This window comes from Myzus persicae, unplaced genomic scaffold (genome assembly GCF_001856785.1).
Source record: "Myzus persicae strain clone G006 unplaced genomic scaffold, MPER_G0061.0, whole genome shotgun sequence".
NCBI lineage: Eukaryota > Metazoa > Arthropoda > Insecta > Hemiptera > Aphididae > Myzus > Myzus persicae.
Window position 1 is genome coordinate 58,552 of NW_019104011.1, and position 19,876 is coordinate 78,427.

Here is a 19,876-nt window from a genome sequence, read left to right on the forward strand (position 1 = left end):
TAGAAAAATTACGAAAACTAAAAACACGTTACACCGCATAAGCACCGCCGGCTGTGTGTGTCAGACAACTGCTGGCAACCACTTTAAAATCGTACTAAAACATTATTTCGATAGATGCTATGTTTACGTTTTTTAAGCGTCGAGCCAAACGTCCTGCGGTATAGGTACTTTTAGTTTTCATAGTATTTGCTGCTTGTGATAACGGACATGTTATTATCGCGTAGCTGCGGGAACCGTTTGCTACGCCGCCGCTGTTAAAAAACACAGACGACCGACAGAGTACTATTATAATTGTATTATAATATAATAGAGTAATAACCGATGTTGTTTGACAAAAAAACTGTTTTTTTTTTTTTTACTTTATGTATTATTATATTCTCAAAAATAGTTTTATTTCGATAATATTGTAGGTGCATTTTTATAATATCTAACACGGGGCGTACACACCACCTATATATAATACAATACGAAAACCGTTTTCTCCCACCGATGTATATTTTGTGTCTCACACGTTTGTCGACGAGTCCTACAAAAACGAATATCCTCAAAACTCCGTTTGGTTTATCCGAGGAAGTTTTTTAGGATATAATTCCGGTCGAGCAGACATATGCGGGTGGTATCGCGGAAAAAATCAATGGGAAGAAAAACTTTTCGTGAACGTTCCTTCTGTTCCTTACAATATCCCATATATTTCACATTTACGGCGAATTTCTCAATGCTACGCCTGGCATGAATTTATATAGAATATTAATATAAAAATAAACTTATTTTTTTATAATGCTACTCTTGTACTTTCTACGTAGACGTATATGTGTGTAAATCTAAGCTATAAACGTTAAGTGATCCTTGAAAGCTGCACTATTCGATTATACAATAATATATATATTTGTATGTATGTAATATAATATAACAACGTGTGTTATGTATGTACACTGCATATATGTATATTACCATCAGCATTTTGACCACTATTTATCTGTCAATTAAAACAATTTTTTTTAAATAATGATTCTTACTTATAAGTACTTATTGTGATATCGATTTGTTTCTATTTATATTTTATAATCATAATATTATAACGTACACTGTAGGTGTACGCATTTATGAACATAATAATAATAATAATTATTATTATTATTATTATTATTATTATTATTATTATTATTATTATTATTATTATTATTATCATCATTACACGTCATGTAAGAATATTACGTGACGACCCATTTATTATATACGACGGCTCTAAAAATAAATTACACATTGCAATCAACACGTCCGCACCGATTTAGTCCCCCGGACCACCGGATTTTCGTTTGACAACCATTCGAGTCTGACACGACCGTTTCTCGAGTGTCTGCTTAATCATAATAATACAATATGATGTTCTGCGCGATATACATAGATGACGTGTGTTATTCAGTAGTTTGTCCATTGAACAGCCACCGACAACTTTGCAGGACCGTTCTCGTTAGTTAGTCGTACCTGCCCACCCGTGTACGCGTGTACAGGAAATGCACTGTGCGTACCCGCCTCCCTGTGCCCCGGCCCGATACCGTTTTGGACGAGTAAATATTTTACTGACCTCCCGACTACACAGACGCGTACACAGATATATAATGCACCTAACAATCTTGGTCTTGTTGTTTCATGTCGGTGATTGCTAAGTGGGGCTCAGTTCAACTGACCCGACGACGACCGGTGTCGACATTGACAATGTTTTTGCAATTCCCTCCGCCGGGGACTACTTCCGGTGTTACGCGTTGATTACACTATGATATCATTACGATGTCAATAACATTATTATGTTTATATTATACGATACACTTTACTGATTGATCAATATTCTTAACACAAAACTTAAATAATTGTTCTAATTTTTATCATTATCGTTAAACATTTTAATTATACGAAAATAATTGTACTATTATAATCTAAAATAAAGCAACAATAGTCTGTTTACTATTGCAGCACACTCTATTCAAATGGCCTTTGTCTCCGGCAAGTCGCTAAAAACGACTTAACATACTGAATTGGTATGAGGCATTTCTAATGATATTCTTCACGCACGACTAAAGCGCAGAATACACGCTCGATTTGCGAATGTCATGATGTGTATTTGAATGTAACCGACAAAGGTAAGTTAAGTCATATTTTATACGTGCCTAAAGATCCAGAAGTAAATAACATATTCCATTTACAATTTGTATCCACATAAATAAGTTTTTCTTCGTAGCAATGTAAAACGTTATGCTTATGACTCATGATGGTATACACAAAATACATGCTGTGGTAAAAAGCAAATTATGTTTTCGTTTTTATTTCATTCCACTTTTTCCATATATTTTGTTTCCATATTTTCTTCGTTTACAAACACTCACAAATATTAAATCTAGGAATACATATTTATGATAAAAAAAAAAAAATAGAATAAAGAATAATTTATTGTAACATATAAATGCATTAACAATATTCTGAATGCTACGAGTAAAATTACAGTTTTCACAATAGTTTGTATATATTTATTTTGTGTAGGAGACAAATATTAGATATTCTGACACTTAGAATAAGTATGCAGGGTTTTTCGAAAAATCCAAAATTTAGTTATTTTCCAAGGAAATAAAATACTAAAAAAAACAATCAAAGCTGTGAATTTCTTGAATCGTATGTCATTTTTTTTAAATTCTGAGCAAAATTACTAACAAATATTTACTTCACAACTTTTTGTTTGTAAATAAATTGTCCGTCATATTTCTCTGTAAACACTAATACTAGATATTAAAAGTTCACAAAAAGTTTATGTAATATTGTTGGTATAGTATTTTTAAGATGTCGATATTATCAATTTAGGTTCTTTAGCAAATAAACACCATAACACCAGAAAAATATTTAAAGAAATGTACAAACCCGCTCAGAATCATTTTTGAAATAAAATGTGTAATAAACCTACCCTAACCCTTTTATCGTGTTCGTAAAGTATTCAAAGTAATATTAAAATAGTTATCATGTTTTATAAATAGTTTTGACTAATTAAACCAATAAATTACAGCATACAAAAACAATCAATTAAACAATGATTTTAATATAGGTATCGAATGTTCCGATGACGTTAACACAATTATGTAAAATAAATCAGGTTAATTGTGAATACAAATAGTTTGATGTTCACAGCTGAATAAAATAGTAGTATACATTTAATTATGTGCTAATTAACTTACACTTACCTATGTTGTCGTCATACTACCAAAAAGCCCGAGGTAAAAAGCCCTAGAAAAAAAAAACCGAGTAAAAAAGTCCGTGGTGAAAAAGCCCGGTTCATATAATTAGGTAAGTGGAAAAATACGATGTGATGCACAATTTAACTTCCAATTTATATTAATATAAAAAAATTGTAACTAAATGATTTACCTGACGAAATTAATAAATAATCTTGTAGGTACCAACATCGGCAAAATATATCAGTTAAATATATTATATACATAATACATAATATATATTGTTATACCTACATAAACATATTGACTGGAATTTTTTTTTTAAATAGGAATGTTATTTTTTTGATAATAGTTAATTAAACTGATAAGTCCTAATACAATATTAGATAAACATTATAATAATTATTTTATTTTTAATTTAAAGATTTTCGTGTGCATATTACATATTCGGGAATTCATCGACTAATTTGTCTAATTTAATCTATATGTTTACTTTTGCATTCGCACAGACTTATGATTATTTCTGATCTCATATACAAAAGTCTATACGCCATTCAAACTATAGCCTACCTAACACCTATTCAATAACCTATTTATAGTTTACTGGTCATCATGTCTCAATCATAATATATTGTTTCAGATGCGTATACATTCTCGAATAATGCTATGATGAATCACAATAATCACATTGTCGCTTTTTAAATCATGCGATATACGAATTAATAATTATAACACTAGATATTATATATAGTTTGATGCCAACTCATTTTTTACAAACTTATTATAATTCTACATCGGAATAATTGCTATTGGGTTTTTTCTACTTTAATTACACAAATCACAATTATTATATATAAATATACAGTTTTTTAAATAGATATTAGTCATACTAATTAAAGATAATAATAATAATGACTTACTCAATAATTTAATAATCCTACATTCCTACTCCAATCCATAACTAGTATTCTAAAATACAAAACAAACATTAATTTTTAATGTGTACGTTTTATATACTGTTGTAGCTGATAACATTTTAAATTTGTATTATAGCTTGAAGCATCAAATAGAAATATTATGTTAATTTCCGTTGCTTTCCAGTTGGCATCAAATATTGAAATATCGTTAATGTTCGTTGCACAATAGCCAATCAATGGTAAAAAAATGTTTTAATCTTTTTCAGTTTTCTTTTATGTTGTTTAATATAATATTATATACCAGTTTTATAACCGCGATGATAAAATAAGTATTATCATAACGCTCATTGTATTTTTTTTTGGTTAACAAAATCGTATAATATTCATAAATCACAAAACTTAACAATATGTAGATATGAATTATTAACTGCTGGTCAAAAAAAAAACCCTTAAATCCATACAGCTCATATCACTTTGTCCAGGTAAATGTTTGTTATCATTATATTATTAATTTAATAAAAATATTTCTTATTTAACAACAAATAACACAATATTTAGTTGAATAGTGCACACACAGAACGATCTTCGTCTGCACTTTTCCTAACCTATTAAGAAACTGATTTTCAATTAAAAGGCAAATTTTTATTTCAAATTATTACGAATAAAATATAAATTGTATTGGTAAATAGAATAAATTATAATTATCAAATTAAAGAAACTATAGAAGAAGCTATAGGGTTGGTACCTAATAAATATTAAATTTAGAGTTGGGATGTTGATGACGTTCACGTTTTTTTCTTTGATTCTGTACAATGCTATCTTAGCTAAAATTTGTTTCATGCTCCGTTGATTCAGAATATTCTAATTTTATTTTGCATTTTTTTTGCATTTTTTGTCGCTTTTATGCAATGGGAGAAGGGGGAGGCATTTTTCTCAAATTTTAGATTTAAAAAAAAATTGTATAGTATTCAAAAAAAATGATTTAATTATTATTATATTGTGATTAAATTTATCGCGTACCAATAAGATTTACCTTGAGTGTTATGCATTTATAAAACAAGGCTCTTTCAGACATACGCCGATCATTCGACGCTTATCGAACGTTACGCTGATCGAGTATTAAATTTTTTAAATGTATGGAATAAAACCGATAAACAAGATTAAATTGTCTATTAATATAATGATTCATATTTTAAATAACTCTGGCACCCATTATCACACCCAAATCTCTAATAAATATTTTTATTTTTAAATAACATTTTTTCACTTATTTAAGTAGATTTTATGGTCATTTTTGGGTGTTTTTCAGGGCATTTTAGCATTTTATTTTAGGACTTTTTTGTGTGTTTTTACATACCATTTAACATACCTTTCACATCAAATTATCTTCGAAAATGTTTTGTACATAATCGTTAAAAAGTGTCATTATTTGACACAACGTTTTGTATGGTTGATACAATATATGTTTATAGTTTCTAGTATGGTTCCACCCATATTGACACAAAATAAACGCTCTTGTTGTTTTCAACTTGCCAAGACATTTTGTGTTTTGTTATAACTTATAAATCATTACCAAGATCGGGGTGGACTTGGCAAACGAATTGTTTACGTACTTCACTTGCATAGTAACCGGCCAAAAACGTATTCATGCGTATCGTCCGCAAATCACTTTTCTGTCCAAAACGAAAACCCAAGACCGTTTAACACGTCTCTTATATTTTGAATAGCGTTTGTTCCTATACATATCAATTTTGTATTGTGCTAAGGTCAGTCGTTAAACTTTCAACTGCCAGAGACAATGAACGAGTGTATTTTAATTTTCCAAAAATATATTAATGACTCTATTCGGAGAAAATGTATAAAATACTAAGACTTGAACTTGATTCGAGAATTTACTTTTAAGTATACAATATAGTTTTCTTCGATTTAATAATAAATTAACTAAATAATTCACTAGTTTTTTGTTCTCATTTGCGGACGTAAGCCTTGAAAACAAAATTACAACAATATTATATACTCGCTTTTGGATTATATTCCCAAATGACTTTCCATGAAGATTTAATTATGTAAATTATCTAATGTGATTAGTTATCTATAGTTGTTTGCTTTTAGTGTCTAACAGTTATTTAAATACATTTAAACGATTAAAATTGATTACTTCAATTTTGTATTTCATGACAATAGCTAATCTAACACGTCCAAAGCGATTCGACATAAATTGTATGGTATCCAACTCTGGTGTGTAAAAATCATACGAATTATCATATCAATGAATATTTTTTTCTATTGTACATTCAATTGTCAATAGTAGTGATCTTATTATCTTCGCAAGTTAATCTTTAATATTTTATTTTATTTTATGTTATCATTATTACTATCACATAATGACTAATTTTGATATTTAATATTTGCCTTATCTATTTTCTTCTTCGAACGATAAGAGTATGAAAAAAAATGGTAAATTACAAGGAGGTACACGGTTGTATAATATTTACAACCAAATGATTTCGATCGATCGTAATTCAATTAACAAAATGCATTTTTAGATATCGACTAAAAGAATGTAAGTATATGAACACATGAACTATGTTTTGGGTTTTTTCGGTAAGCCCATGATAAATTGTCAAAGCATTTTGCGTACACACTGCGGGGTTCTCATAGACAAAAAGTTTCACGCACTAAATATTAATACTACGTTGAATGAATAAATCATTCTTCGAGGTAGGAATTCTGGATATTCAAATACGTGAAGTGTCAGCTACGTAAAAGTTTGGAACATCACGAATAAAATGTATAAAATTGCAATGCAGAATTAGAGAACTTAAATTTGTTTCAGTAAAATAGAACTTTTTAAGCGGTTCGTGTGTAACCATTTGTTAGTAAAAAGAAAACTACATAAAATACTACATCGAGTACTCAAATAAATTGTTGCACATAAATCAATTAATCTATTTAAATTTGTCTTTACTAGACCTATCAATATGTTGTTCAAGTTATAAAAAATTGCCTCTATATTTTATAATATATTATGGATATTTTACATAAAATAAAATAATCAATAAATACGGTATTCTGTCATTACATTCATAATATTATATTTGTTCTAAATTTTCATTAAAAATAAACTTATAATTGTTAATAATATTATGTACAGAATAAAAGATTCAGGTTATCACTCGTCAAACTATGTACCTCTAACTCTGAATTAATATATATTGACATATATGTACATATTTCATACAGATATTTTTATTTTCATACGAAATACATTCGAAAAATTAAACATTTCTTATTAAACATTTGATAAGAAAACTTCAATATTCAACAATACTATTCAACTTTAAAAATACCATTCAACAATGGTAAATCCTTGGAAACGTCTAAAACAAAATTGAAATAAAGGTATTTTGCTCTAGATATAATAATTACTTATCATTAAAAGTATTTTTTTCCATGTAACAATAAGTAAATAACTAATTAAAAACAAACTTTCATCAACGTGATTTAGCGAGTTGCTTTTTTCTTGAAATTGTTCAAATCCTGCAAAATGTTATTATAATATATATAATATTAAAATATACATCCATTGTTCTTAGATTGTACCACTTTGTCTTTGTGTGTATTGTATAAACTAAAAACAAAAGGAATTCAATCGCAATGTTAAATTTGAGGACTATTCATATAATTGTTTATGTATTGAAAATTGTTTATCCACGATGAAAAATAATAGTATAGATGATTATAATTTACAATATAAAACAAAAGCCACTAGTAATTAGTAAATCTTTGATCGCATTGTTAAAGGCAGAATATTATAATGATACTGATAAAAATATTATTTATTTAACCGTGTCACTAAGAATAATAAGTTTAGTGCGTTGGTTTAGCACGCTGTATGCAGTTGAATATTTTTTTTTTTTTTTTGTGGTATTTCGAGTTGTCTTTATGTTCTAATTTTGGTAAACCTAATTTATAAAATACAATGTTTCCGAACAATATATTTCTATGATTTTTTTGTACTTTAAACAAATTAAACGATTTCACAACTTTGCTTGATCAACAAATTTATCATTTTCAGTGATTTTGACGAGGACTATTGAGAATTTTTATAAATCATTCTCTTTTAAAAACGTGTAACTTTTTCTAATTTCAAACTAGAGACGCGTTTGGTGCCAATATAAAATTTACTGAGCGTTTTGGCTATCTTAAATACTGTTTTGGAAAAAAAACTTTTATAAAAAAATCTTAAATCAAATCTTCTCCGTTTCCCTTGGAAATAAAAAAACCCCTACGATATCGATCGACCGTTATTAAAACTCGTAAAAAAAGACGACCGGGTAGGTGATTGGTCTGTGTGTTGGATTTCAATTGTGAATGATAACCGTACGGACTTCTGTTAGCGGCAGTGCGGCACTCGATATACGCACACATATTGAATAATACGGCTCATGTTCTGTTTGAACAATCTGTTTAAATAATTAATTACACTTTTATTTAATATTGTGTACAGTAGGTATCGTGTGTAATACGAAGCGTTTCGTGTGCACTAGAGTTTGACGAAGAGCTTAGTGCAGACACTGAGTGGTGAATCGATTCTCGACGGATAAGATACATGGCTGAACGTTGATTAACAATAAATATAAATAAAAAATAAAAATCCATAATATTATGTGTTACGTCTCTTGACGTTATAAAGCCGTAAAAAAATATTATGACATATACACCATATATTATGCCAAAATAACAGAATATACACGTCAACGACAAGTATTATTATGAGGGCTCGTAAGTTTATGCATTTGCATATTATCAATCTTGTCAAGTTGTGTTGAATGCTATCGGGTAGTATATAGGAATTTATTGCTGCAAGGTGACAAGATACAACATATGAAATTTAATTTTTCATATGATTGCATATTTATATGTTTTTGGCTTATCTGGCTTATTACCTAAGAATAGTGCATTTTTACATTAAAGAACATTTAATATTTAATACATAGTCAATTCGACAAAACGCAAACACTTAAATGATTAAAAAATAATATTCGCTTCATTAAGTCTAATGAAAACGAATGTGAACAAACAAATGAACAATAAAATGATAGTTTGAAAAGAAAAATATTATGATGCGGTTGAATTCTGTTTATAAATTTAAAAAATGTATTTATTAATTATTTAGGAGTTTTTATCACACAATCAAAGGGTTTTTACTGCATATATTTAAGTGCATATTTGAGCGTTTTAGCAGCATAGTTGCATACCGTCATGTCCGAGCATTTCTTTGTGCGTGGATTTACGAGACCTGATTATTATTATTATAGTCGTTCTGGCTGTATGACATAATCGCCAAAGGTACAAAAATGACCTATCATATGCGCCAAAATTAATATTTTATATAAGTATTAAGCAGGTAGTTATTTAAAAATGTCTATATCTTATAAAAATGATATTATATTAATATTATTATGTTGATAGTAAATTATAATATAGGTAGGTACATGCACATGCACATTTAATACATTTAATAAATTGGTTGATTTTTTATAAAAATAAAATGTAGATGATAAATTATAATATACATGCACATCAATATTTAATACATTTAATAAATTGGTTGATTTTTTTTAATCCCACTTTTCAATAATTTATTTATTTTTCTAATCAATAGTTCTAAATTTAATATTTGTTATTTAATTTCTGGCGCTTTTGTACGATACGACTTTTTTTTTCTTATCTTATTTTGGCGCTTATGTCTTCCACCAGTCGTTCTTTAATTTAAAAAAAATATATAAATAATATACATTGAAACAGGTTATCTATGTATATGGTTTTCTATCAACTATCAAAATATTGGTCATTATTAATACCAATTTAAAAACGATCGATGGCCATGGGACTGGTCGACTTAGAGTCTGCCTACCGAGGCGCAGACGTCGTCGCGAAACAGATTACGGAAAACACGAGAGAAGACATGGTAGAACCCGTTGTCAACGTAGTGGAGCGGCGGAACGGCGACGATAAAACATCGTCCGAAGTGCAAAAAGACATCAAACCCAACCTAAAGGGCGACAGGCTCAATGTGGCCTTGCTTGTACTGCTATACACGTTGCAAGGTATACCGATAGGAATTTCCTTGGCCATTAGGACGTACATGCAGAACAGGAAAATCTCGTACGTTCAACAGGTATGAGCATTTAATTGTATTTATATTGTGGTAAAAGTTACCAACACCGTGAAAGCCCAAGTTTGGACTCTATAGTCAGAATTTCGGACTATTACCCTTTTTTTTTTGTGGTGTTACTATCGTTTATAGCGGTATAATATCAAGATTTATGACTAATCCATTAGCAGACACAATAAATTGCAGACTGCAGTTAAAATGTTGCTGTTTGCGATGATGTAAAATTGTAAACGTTTTAGGTTTTCACGGCGACTACAACCGTCTGCTGTTATCTGTACAAGCGGGACTATTGCGAATAAACTAAAATAGTCTCTAAAAATGACGTTCATTCTATAATACAGATCCGATTTTTATTCTCGATACAGGCAAAGTTCAGTGTGGTCGACTTACCGTACAGTTTGAAGCTATTGTGGGCGCCTTTGGTGGACGTCGTCTACTCACGACGTGTGGGCAAACGGAAGTCGTGGCTGGTCCCGGTGCAGTTTTCTATAGGTACCCGAGTTGAAACCACCTGTACATGCCTACACAGCTGCAAGACAGTATCCCGAGTCAAAGTTTCTGAATAATTGTAATTTGTCTAAAATATGCGAATCTTGTACGCAGGACTGTCGCTGATATTCATAGCATCCAACATAAACGTATGGTTGACGGAAAACGACGATGCGCATATGACTACGTTGACGTACGTGTTCTCTTGGGTGAACGCTTTGGCCGCGACTAATGACATCGCCATCGATGGGTGGACGCTCACTTTACTGAGAAGGTACACGTATGAAATATTATCATTTATCACAAATGATAATATGTATTTGTATAACGACCCACACGCTGGACACGCTCACGTTGTCCACTTATGTGTGTCTGTTTGCTTCAATAACATAATGGAGTAGCCATCATCATAGGTGGACATGCGACGGAGATCGGCACCTGCTTGGTTTACACCCCCCCCCCCCATATTGTGACATTGTATAGATATGTTTTTATCGATTAACTATACAGCATTTTGGACCTCCCCTGGCCGAATAATTTGAACCGAACGACATTATACAGCGCTTTTGGTTTGAATATTGCATAGTTTTTTTTTCTGAACTTGCAGGGAGAACTTAGGATACGCATCAACGTGCAATACGTCCGGCCAAGCATTGGGAATAGCGTTCGGGTACGTAATGTTCATATTGTTTGAGTCTGAGGAATTTTGCAACAAATGGCTACGTTTTACAGCCCAAAAAGGAGGCATAATTACGATGGAAGGTAACCCGTTCTTACGTGATACGTTTTATAAGTTAAATGCAATTATTATATTAAAATCGTATTTTATATCATAATACTATAATAACTATTTATCGTTTATGGCACGCATATGCCGATCTTCGGTAAGAAACAATAGTTAATGGTTTTTAGAATGGAAAAACCAATTTATTCCATAAAAAAGTGTACTTAAGATCTGGTCCGAAAATTGTTTTATAGGTGATTTTGCTCTTATGTTTATAGTCACTGTGCCATGTGTATAGAAATTGGCTGAATTTTGACTACTTATTAATAAATCGGCCAGTAGAGGTTTGGACACATTTTACCCAAAATCCAACACGTTTAGGTACAAAAAACCAAAAATTTGGTCAGTGAATAAGTAGAAGGAAATGTATTTTGGTACATATTACACGACCATAATTTAACCTAGAAAATCAGTGAACATTTGGGTGCAATACAATTAATGATTACATAAATATGTGGACACGTACCTACTGTATTTGACTTTCAAAAAAAAGCTAGACAAAAATAAATGTTTTTGATTCTTTATAAATTTAATGTAATACAATATAATGACCAACATATTTTTAAATTACGTTGAATTGTAAAAAAGTTTTTGAGAAATAATTAACTGTTAAGAGCCAACCCCTCAGGGATGTCTCGTGGAAAATCCTAATATATAGGCTCTAAAAATTAAAATAGTAAAAAAAAAGTTAAAAAAGTTTTTCCCTAACGTAGTGTTTTTTTAAAAATATAATGTACCCAAACGTTGTATTCATTTTTGGCGTCTGAAAAAAATGTGAACCTAGACGTGTGTACCCACTATAACGTCCCAATTTTTCTCAGGCAAAAAATGTCATTATGTGCCCAAACTTGTTGCTGTCGAATGCCAATGAAACCACTGCACAATTAACTGTTTACAGGATATTTATACTTCTGGGGAATACTATTCACGGTGGCTTCCACATCTATCGCGTTTTTCGTTAAAGACAAATACGACCAAGCTGAGAAAATCAGCCAAATCAATATTAAGCAAATTTATAAATCGCTGTGGAAGATCATAAACCTTCGGACGATGAGAATATTTACCCTAGTTATGCTAGCATATGAAGTAATATATTATTATTTTTTAATGATATATTTTTTTACAGTATGAAAATGTAACATAATAACATCGTACTTAGTAATTCGGTGACTGTTAATTTGTATTTTCACAAAATATTAACGAAACCAATTTGTTTTTTATGGTTAAAATATTATCATTTTAGATGTCATTTTCGTCTATGGGATCATTTGTGTCCAACCCAAAATTTATGGAATATGGCGTGGCTAAAGAAGACATGGCTCTAGTTGACCTATCATTGATTCCGATAAAGATTTGTATTCCTATTCTTATTTCCAAGTATACATCTGGGCCGAGACCGTTGAAAATACTGCACAAGACGGTGCCATACCGGTATTTATTTGATAATAGTTCTTAGATAATAATCTCTACTTAAAAACCATATCGTTTTAAAGTTTATTTTCTTGCTAAAAACATACTTTGACTTTTGTCATTTTAATTCGTTTAACCTTCGTTTAAGTTTAAATTTTAAATTTTACTAAATATTTTTTGAATACTTGTATCTCTACTAAATAATTTACAGTAAAAAGGGTAGTTTTCATTTGAAAAACAGACTTTTGCATTGCCAAAGGACGCTCCTTGAGTGATACAAAAAATTGCGAATATTTGGAAATATGGTCTTTAAGTATATTTAAAAAAAAAAATTAAAAAGTCAGAATTTGAGAAAATACATTGTTAAATAAAAATAAGGGTGAGCATGCTTAGTGAATCACCCAGTAAATACGGCTATATTCACCTATTTCATATTTTAATTGAGTATTTGAGTTTATTATAAATGTTTCGCTTGCAAAAAAAACATTCCTAATATTTTTGACAACCTAATAACTAGGATTTCTGTGTATAAAGGATTATGTATACGACTAAAAATTTTAAAAAATGCATGCAAAAATTGTCAAAAAATAATTACAGGTCGACCATTGTACTATCAAAGAACACACCATTTTAAAATGCTCATGTATAGTACTCAAATTTGTAAACATATCAAAATGATTTGTTAAAAAACATATAAATTCATTTAACTAAAAATTCGAAAAAAAATGCAAAATAAAATATAGTCTATCTTCTTCTACTTCATACCAAACGCATTTACAAATTCGTCTGCGACTGCTAAAAAAACACCCAAAACCTACGTACTGTGTGAACAGTTTAACAGTCAAACATTCACTCATACAATATTATAGTAGTTTTCTATAATAATAAATTAAAACTATAAAATCGTTCTATAGACGACCTTAGTCGGCCTGTACATTGAAGTACCCATCCGCAGTAATTGCGTACATCCGTTATATCACATTATTATTATCTTACCCTCTGTATACATATTATTGTTGGTTTCTTTTTTTTTTGTAGGTTGATGTTGGGAATTTCATCCGGAGTCCTTGTATACTATACTCCGTATTTCATAGGTGGCGAATACCATAACTGGTCAGCTTACTTTTTCCTGATTTACGAACTCCATCGTATTTTGAGACTGGTAAATACTATAGACTATTAAATAATAGTGAGTTATCAATAATCTTCGATAATATCGTCGGCGTCCGCAGGTGTTGATGGTTGTCGTTTACCTAAGTGTCAGGTCGTTCTTTTTACGAATCAGTGACCCTCGGATCGGTGGTACGTACATGTCACTGTTGAATACTGTGTGGTATTTAGGGATAGCTGTATCCCGGATTGCAGCTCTAGGAATGCTCAACTTGCTGACGGTCAAAGAGTGTTCGACAGACAGGGCGGACGAGTGTCGTTTCAAGACATCGAATGATGAGGTAGACAATTAGCATTAATTTTTTATTTACTCCATCACTTTTGTCATATTAATTTAAAACAAAAATCATACTATTTTTCTAAAAAAAACATGATTCTTACAACTATATTATAATTGTCCGAACACTTTTGGCTCATTTATTTTTAAGAACATATTTCGTAGTACACATTCCGAGTCCGAGTCACATAGAATGATGACTTTTTAGAGTCAACGACATTAACCTATATAGGTTTTATAACACCCAAAGTGGTCATCGCTTAGACCACAGATTTATAGTACAGTCATAAGAGCAATATAAGAGGGGACTTGTAGGGAGCTTAGCCTCCCAGTTTTGTCCACAGCCCACTCTCTTCAGTTCTTTAATCATATTTAGTTTGAAATATTAACTGACTGGGTTTTTGGCTTTTGCTACTAATGTAATTTTGGCCCTTTGTAACTTATGGTTTTGTTTATTCATTATTAACGTGTACCTATAATTGTCATAATATGATGATTATGCTTCAATCGTTTGTAAACAATAGATCGGTATATTAATTATATTAGACAGTTTATTGTTACGAATGCAAATAATGTATTTATGTACAAAAAAAAAATTAATATATACGTGCTATGCGTGCTATACTAGATAACCAGATAGTCGACAACAACAAAGCTAATGTAAAATATTTTTTCTTCGTTTTATTCAAATTAAATCCTTAAATATTAAATATTTTTCAGTTCTTCTGAGAACCCACATTAGATTACGTGCATCCCAGTTTTTTTAAATTAAGAAACATATAGGTACATTTTTCAAACTTGGGAAAATATGCAAATTATGCATTATGAAATTCCATTTTTAAAGTTTTTCATTTATCATTATGACATAATAATATACATATTATAATATATGGAACACATTTAGAACTTGGGGTCTGCCATAAATAGAAAACCTATAATTGAAGTTGTACAAATTATTATTATTAAAAAAGGAGTGGGAACGCTCTGATGTACAGTAGATGTCGAGCATGTCATTGTAATATTCTAATACATCTATTACAATGTACTGGATGTATTAGATTTCAATTTAATGATAAACCATCGAATACAAAAACCATTCTGAGTGGAGACGGTGTGTCATCTTAGCATATTTCTATAAATAATCAAATGTAATAGTTAAACAAAAAATTAATAGAAATTAAAAATATTTTATGGCTATAAATAGAGTAACTTTCTGGTGAACTTTTTTTGTTTTTGTTAATGGTAGAATAACTAGTTTGAAATCTTCTATTAAAATTGTTAATGTTAATTTTGAAAAACAATTTTCAAAACTGGAAAATAATTTACAACCTTTCAAAAATTTTTCGTGGGTATAAATAGCTCAAAAAGAGTCAAATTATTTTTAAATTTTGCTATGTATGGAAAATAGTCGTTTTAACATTTTGGTGAAAAATTCTAGTGTCTAAAGCTATTCGATTTTGAATTACAATGAAATATCAAAAAATTGATACGCGGAAACTTGTTAATTTACGCATCAAAATACAATATCGTAACATTTTTAAATTCAAACGTTCATAAAAAACTCATATTACCTTTAAGTTTCTGGTAAACGTTATGTTTTGTTTAAGGTACAATAATTTGTTTAAATCTTCCATTTAAATGTCTAATATAAGATAATATAAAAAGAAAATTTTTACAAATTTCTAACTGAAAAATAATTTGAAATTTTTTTAAGATTTTGATAAATTTTGTCAAAATAAGAACTAAATGTATATAAAAAAATAACTGCCTATATTTCGTGTCTAAAATATTTTTTTTACTTCCATTAAATAAACTTACGAGGAACCTATTGTATCGAATTTTCAAGCTTTTTAACTAAGCGAAAAAGTTTTTATCGAGATTAGTTAAAAAAATTGTCGAGGCTATAAATTATAATTATTATATATTATTTCGAAAATGTTACTACTTATATCAAATACTATAATAATAAATATTTGGTGAAAACTTCAAGTGTCCAAAATTATTAGTTTTTTAATTATACCATAAAATAAAATCGATTTTCAAAAATTTGTTTTGGGTAAAAATTACTTATTTTCACTTTTATTTGTTTTCAAGATTCTTTCAAAAACTACTAAGAATTTTCAATTTTGATCAGACAAAAGTGCCAATTAGATTCACTTTTCTATCAAAGATGATGTCGAGAATCCGAGCACTTGTACTTTTCAATATATTGATGACAGACAGAAAAAAAAAACACGTTATTGTAAAATTCTAAAATCAATACATTCATTCGATACGCTCAGAATCTAAAAAAAATAATGACGATCCGAAGTCGATATTTTTAGTTCTGAGTGCAAAGACGACGACCTTATAATTAGGCAATCAATATAATATGACGTAAGAAGGTACTACTTATGTCTAGTATAATTTATTAATACGGAATAACTAAATAAGAAAATGCGTGAGACATATTTTACCCGGAGAATAACGATACCAATATGAAATTGGATTATTAAACATTTACGAGCTAAGTGCTAAACTATAAATAAATTTATAAACTTCAGTCACAGTATGCAGACTCAACTTAAAGGGTAGGCAAAATAGCGATCGTCTATTGTGGTGTTTGCAATAGCTATTGTGGCTCGGCGGCGAGTTTGTAGGTAAATAAAAATAAAAAGAGCGCGTACGTGCGGTCGTGCGGATGAAGTAAAACTTCTTTCCCTCCACGAGGTCAAAATAAAACTTTGGTCACGTACTCACGTCGTTCTACGATGGGGTGAGGGGTCGTTAGCCAGAATCGTTAAGAAGCTCGTGTCCAAAGATATTTCAAATCCAAAATGTTCGACTACCCACCTAGTACCTGACCAAAAAACGTCCCTGATATCAAACCAACACATTCGGGAAAGATCCCGTAAACTTTATTTAAGTGAAATTTTATTAAATATATTTTTTAAGAAAAAAACAATTTCATAAAAAACATAGTAGGTATTGTGAATAATAAAACACACTATTGTCTGTTAAAACCTATTGTGTTTCATATAATTTGTATAAACATCGCGATGTTGAATCTATTTTTTAAAAATTTGTTTTACAAAATGTAATATTTGTATATATTATACACCTAAGTCTTACTACTTTTGTTTCTACTTATGTTCTGCGCCTCTGCTAAATAAAACCAAAGTAGTCTATAAAGTTGTTTCTGGGTTTTTAAAAAATGACTCAGGGTGCCGCGAGTCAAAACGGGTTGGAATTGGAAACCTCTGCTCAACAGTCTAATCGATGAGTGGGTGCAAACATTTCGAGGGTTGAGGTCAAAATCAGTTTTTTTTCCAAAAAGTGTGGTGGGATGCCCGTCCTTGATACCTACTGTAGTCTGTAGACTACCCTAATCACTTGCCACTATTAATTTTTGAAGTCAGTCAAATACTATAGTGCCTATTCGGAACTTATCTGCTTTACCGGACATCCTGTTTTTCGATTTTTCTGTTGTCATAGTGTATTCAGTTAAGCATGCTGAAAACGATGATGAAGTTAGAATTTGGGAAGAATTCGCGTAGATACATTGACGGGCAGTGGTCGAAGTGCAGGGGGATACAGTGAAATGGCCTCCCTCCACTTTTTATAACCCACATTTTCCATCCCTTCACTTAATTTGTACGGCTGTTTAGAGTTATAATGATGGAAACTATATAAATTATGAAAGACATCCCTCCACTTATTTAGAGTCCCTTCGATCACTGTTCACCTGTAGCGTGTAGATACAAGATTTATTTATTTATTTATTTAATCAAGGTTGTATTATAGGTATCGGGCACCTAATACCTAAGGTAGGGTTGACAGTTTTTTCGGTATAGTATAACATATAGGTATTATACGTTAATATAAAAATTGTTTACTCCCTCACCATATTATTTCAGCGTTTTTCAGTTTTCTATTATAACGATTTTCGGGTATCAGTTTATTCAGTATGGTTTTCCGGTATGTGACGCTATTGCGGTATATACCGGTATCATGGTACCTATACCGTTTCATACCGGTAGGTACCTATACCGTTTCATACCGGTAGGTACCTATCGAATCTAATACCGCATTGCCGGTTTATGATTTCAATACCGTCAACTCCATAACCTACTGTATTGAAGTCACTTGATACCTATAGTTGTTGCATTACCTACAGGACGAAATTTATGTTCGCAGGATTGCGTGAAGTTGGCTGGAGACGAATGCGTCACCGTCCTGGACGGTTACTTTGTCGAAGTGGTATTCTGCACGGTGTCCGGCGTGGCGTGGTACCTGGCCTTGAGAAAAATCCTCGAGAACTTACAGTCCAGGGACAAGAGCGATTGGCAAGTGAATGACATCGGGCGGATCCATGGCGTGTCACAGGACGACTGACCATCGCTTGCTTGCAACCCGCAGCTACCTGCCAGACCTGAGGCCCGCCTGTCTGACCGCGGAGCCGTTCCGTCCAACCCAAACTCATTTTAAACTGTTTTCAAACCTTCCCCGACCCCATTTCAACTTATCTCAAACTACTCGTCGGTCTTAACCAGTGATTTCGACCATTACCAAGAACCTGGTACCTACCTATAGGTTACCACACTAGTTGATTGATGTACAAAACGAAAACTAAATAGTAAATAGTATCATATCGAAGTACCAATAACCATGGCTAAATAACTGCAGCCATGGCGCCATGCCAATAACCTGCCTATATGCGTGTGTACCGAGTATGTTATATTATTTTAAGTATACAAACTGCCGGCTATGAATTAGGCATTTTAAATAAAGATAAATACAATTGTGTAGACGTTTTAGATTATGCCTATACTTTACCTACTTATAATAATATTACACTCGGAGCCCTTGGATCAGTTATCTACAAGCAACTGGCTACTATACGGTGATGTCTAGATTTGTATACAGTGATTATCAGATATGGTTGACTAACTAGAATCAAACACATTAACATCTGGTCATTTGTAGGTACAACGCAATTACGATGATTTCCAGTATACTTACGGATTATTTATTGTGAGTCCTAAGTTTGGTATTTTGTTTTTGTATTGTTGTTAGTTTTGTTATGATCAAGATGAGTTAAAAATGCCAAAAGTTAAAACAATCATATCCTTGTGTAGTTTTTATAGCATTTTTTGATAATTTATGAGGCATTTAAATCTTGGCTCTAGTCTCAAGTTACCAAAATAATACTTAACTTAAATTTATTTAATGAAATTAATCAATATCATATAGCCATATAGGTACACCAAAAGTTTTTTTATACATCATGTTAAATCATCTGAACCAAAAATAAATGTATGGCTTTTATGAAAATAAAAGACTAAACTCTATGATGACACAATATTAAAAAAACAACACAAGTTAAAAGTTCAATATATATTTTCTTTTATATTCATTTATAAATATGAGTGTATATATTATATAAATATATAA

The 19,876-nt window shown here is 30.6% G+C and overlaps 1 protein-coding gene across 3 annotated transcripts; it reads left to right on the forward strand.

The window, feature by feature from the left end:
- The first annotated feature begins 1,142 nt into the window (after positions 1 to 1,142).
- LOC111037557 (acetyl-coenzyme A transporter 1-like) lies at positions 1,143 to 19,230 on the forward strand. Of its 3 annotated transcripts, none has more exons than XM_022320202.1 (10): positions 1,143 to 2,138; positions 9,944 to 10,316; positions 10,679 to 10,805; positions 10,917 to 11,076; positions 11,410 to 11,564; positions 12,485 to 12,672; positions 12,830 to 13,017; positions 14,035 to 14,158; positions 14,229 to 14,447; positions 18,620 to 19,230. In XM_022320202.1, exons 2-10 carry the CDS (start codon positions 10,017 to 10,019, stop codon positions 18,815 to 18,817), a joined length of 1,659 nt encoding a protein of 552 aa, XP_022175894.1. In that variant the 5' UTR covers positions 1,143 to 2,138; positions 9,944 to 10,016; the 3' UTR covers positions 18,818 to 19,230. The 3 variants fall into 3 exon arrangements, with proteins under 3 accessions (XP_022175894.1, XP_022175893.1, XP_022175895.1); XM_022320201.1 differs by lacking the exon at positions 1,143 to 2,138 and adding an exon at positions 4,224 to 4,614; XM_022320203.1 differs by lacking the exon at positions 1,143 to 2,138 and adding an exon at positions 4,224 to 4,371.
- The last annotated feature ends 646 nt before the right edge of the window (positions 19,231 to 19,876 follow it).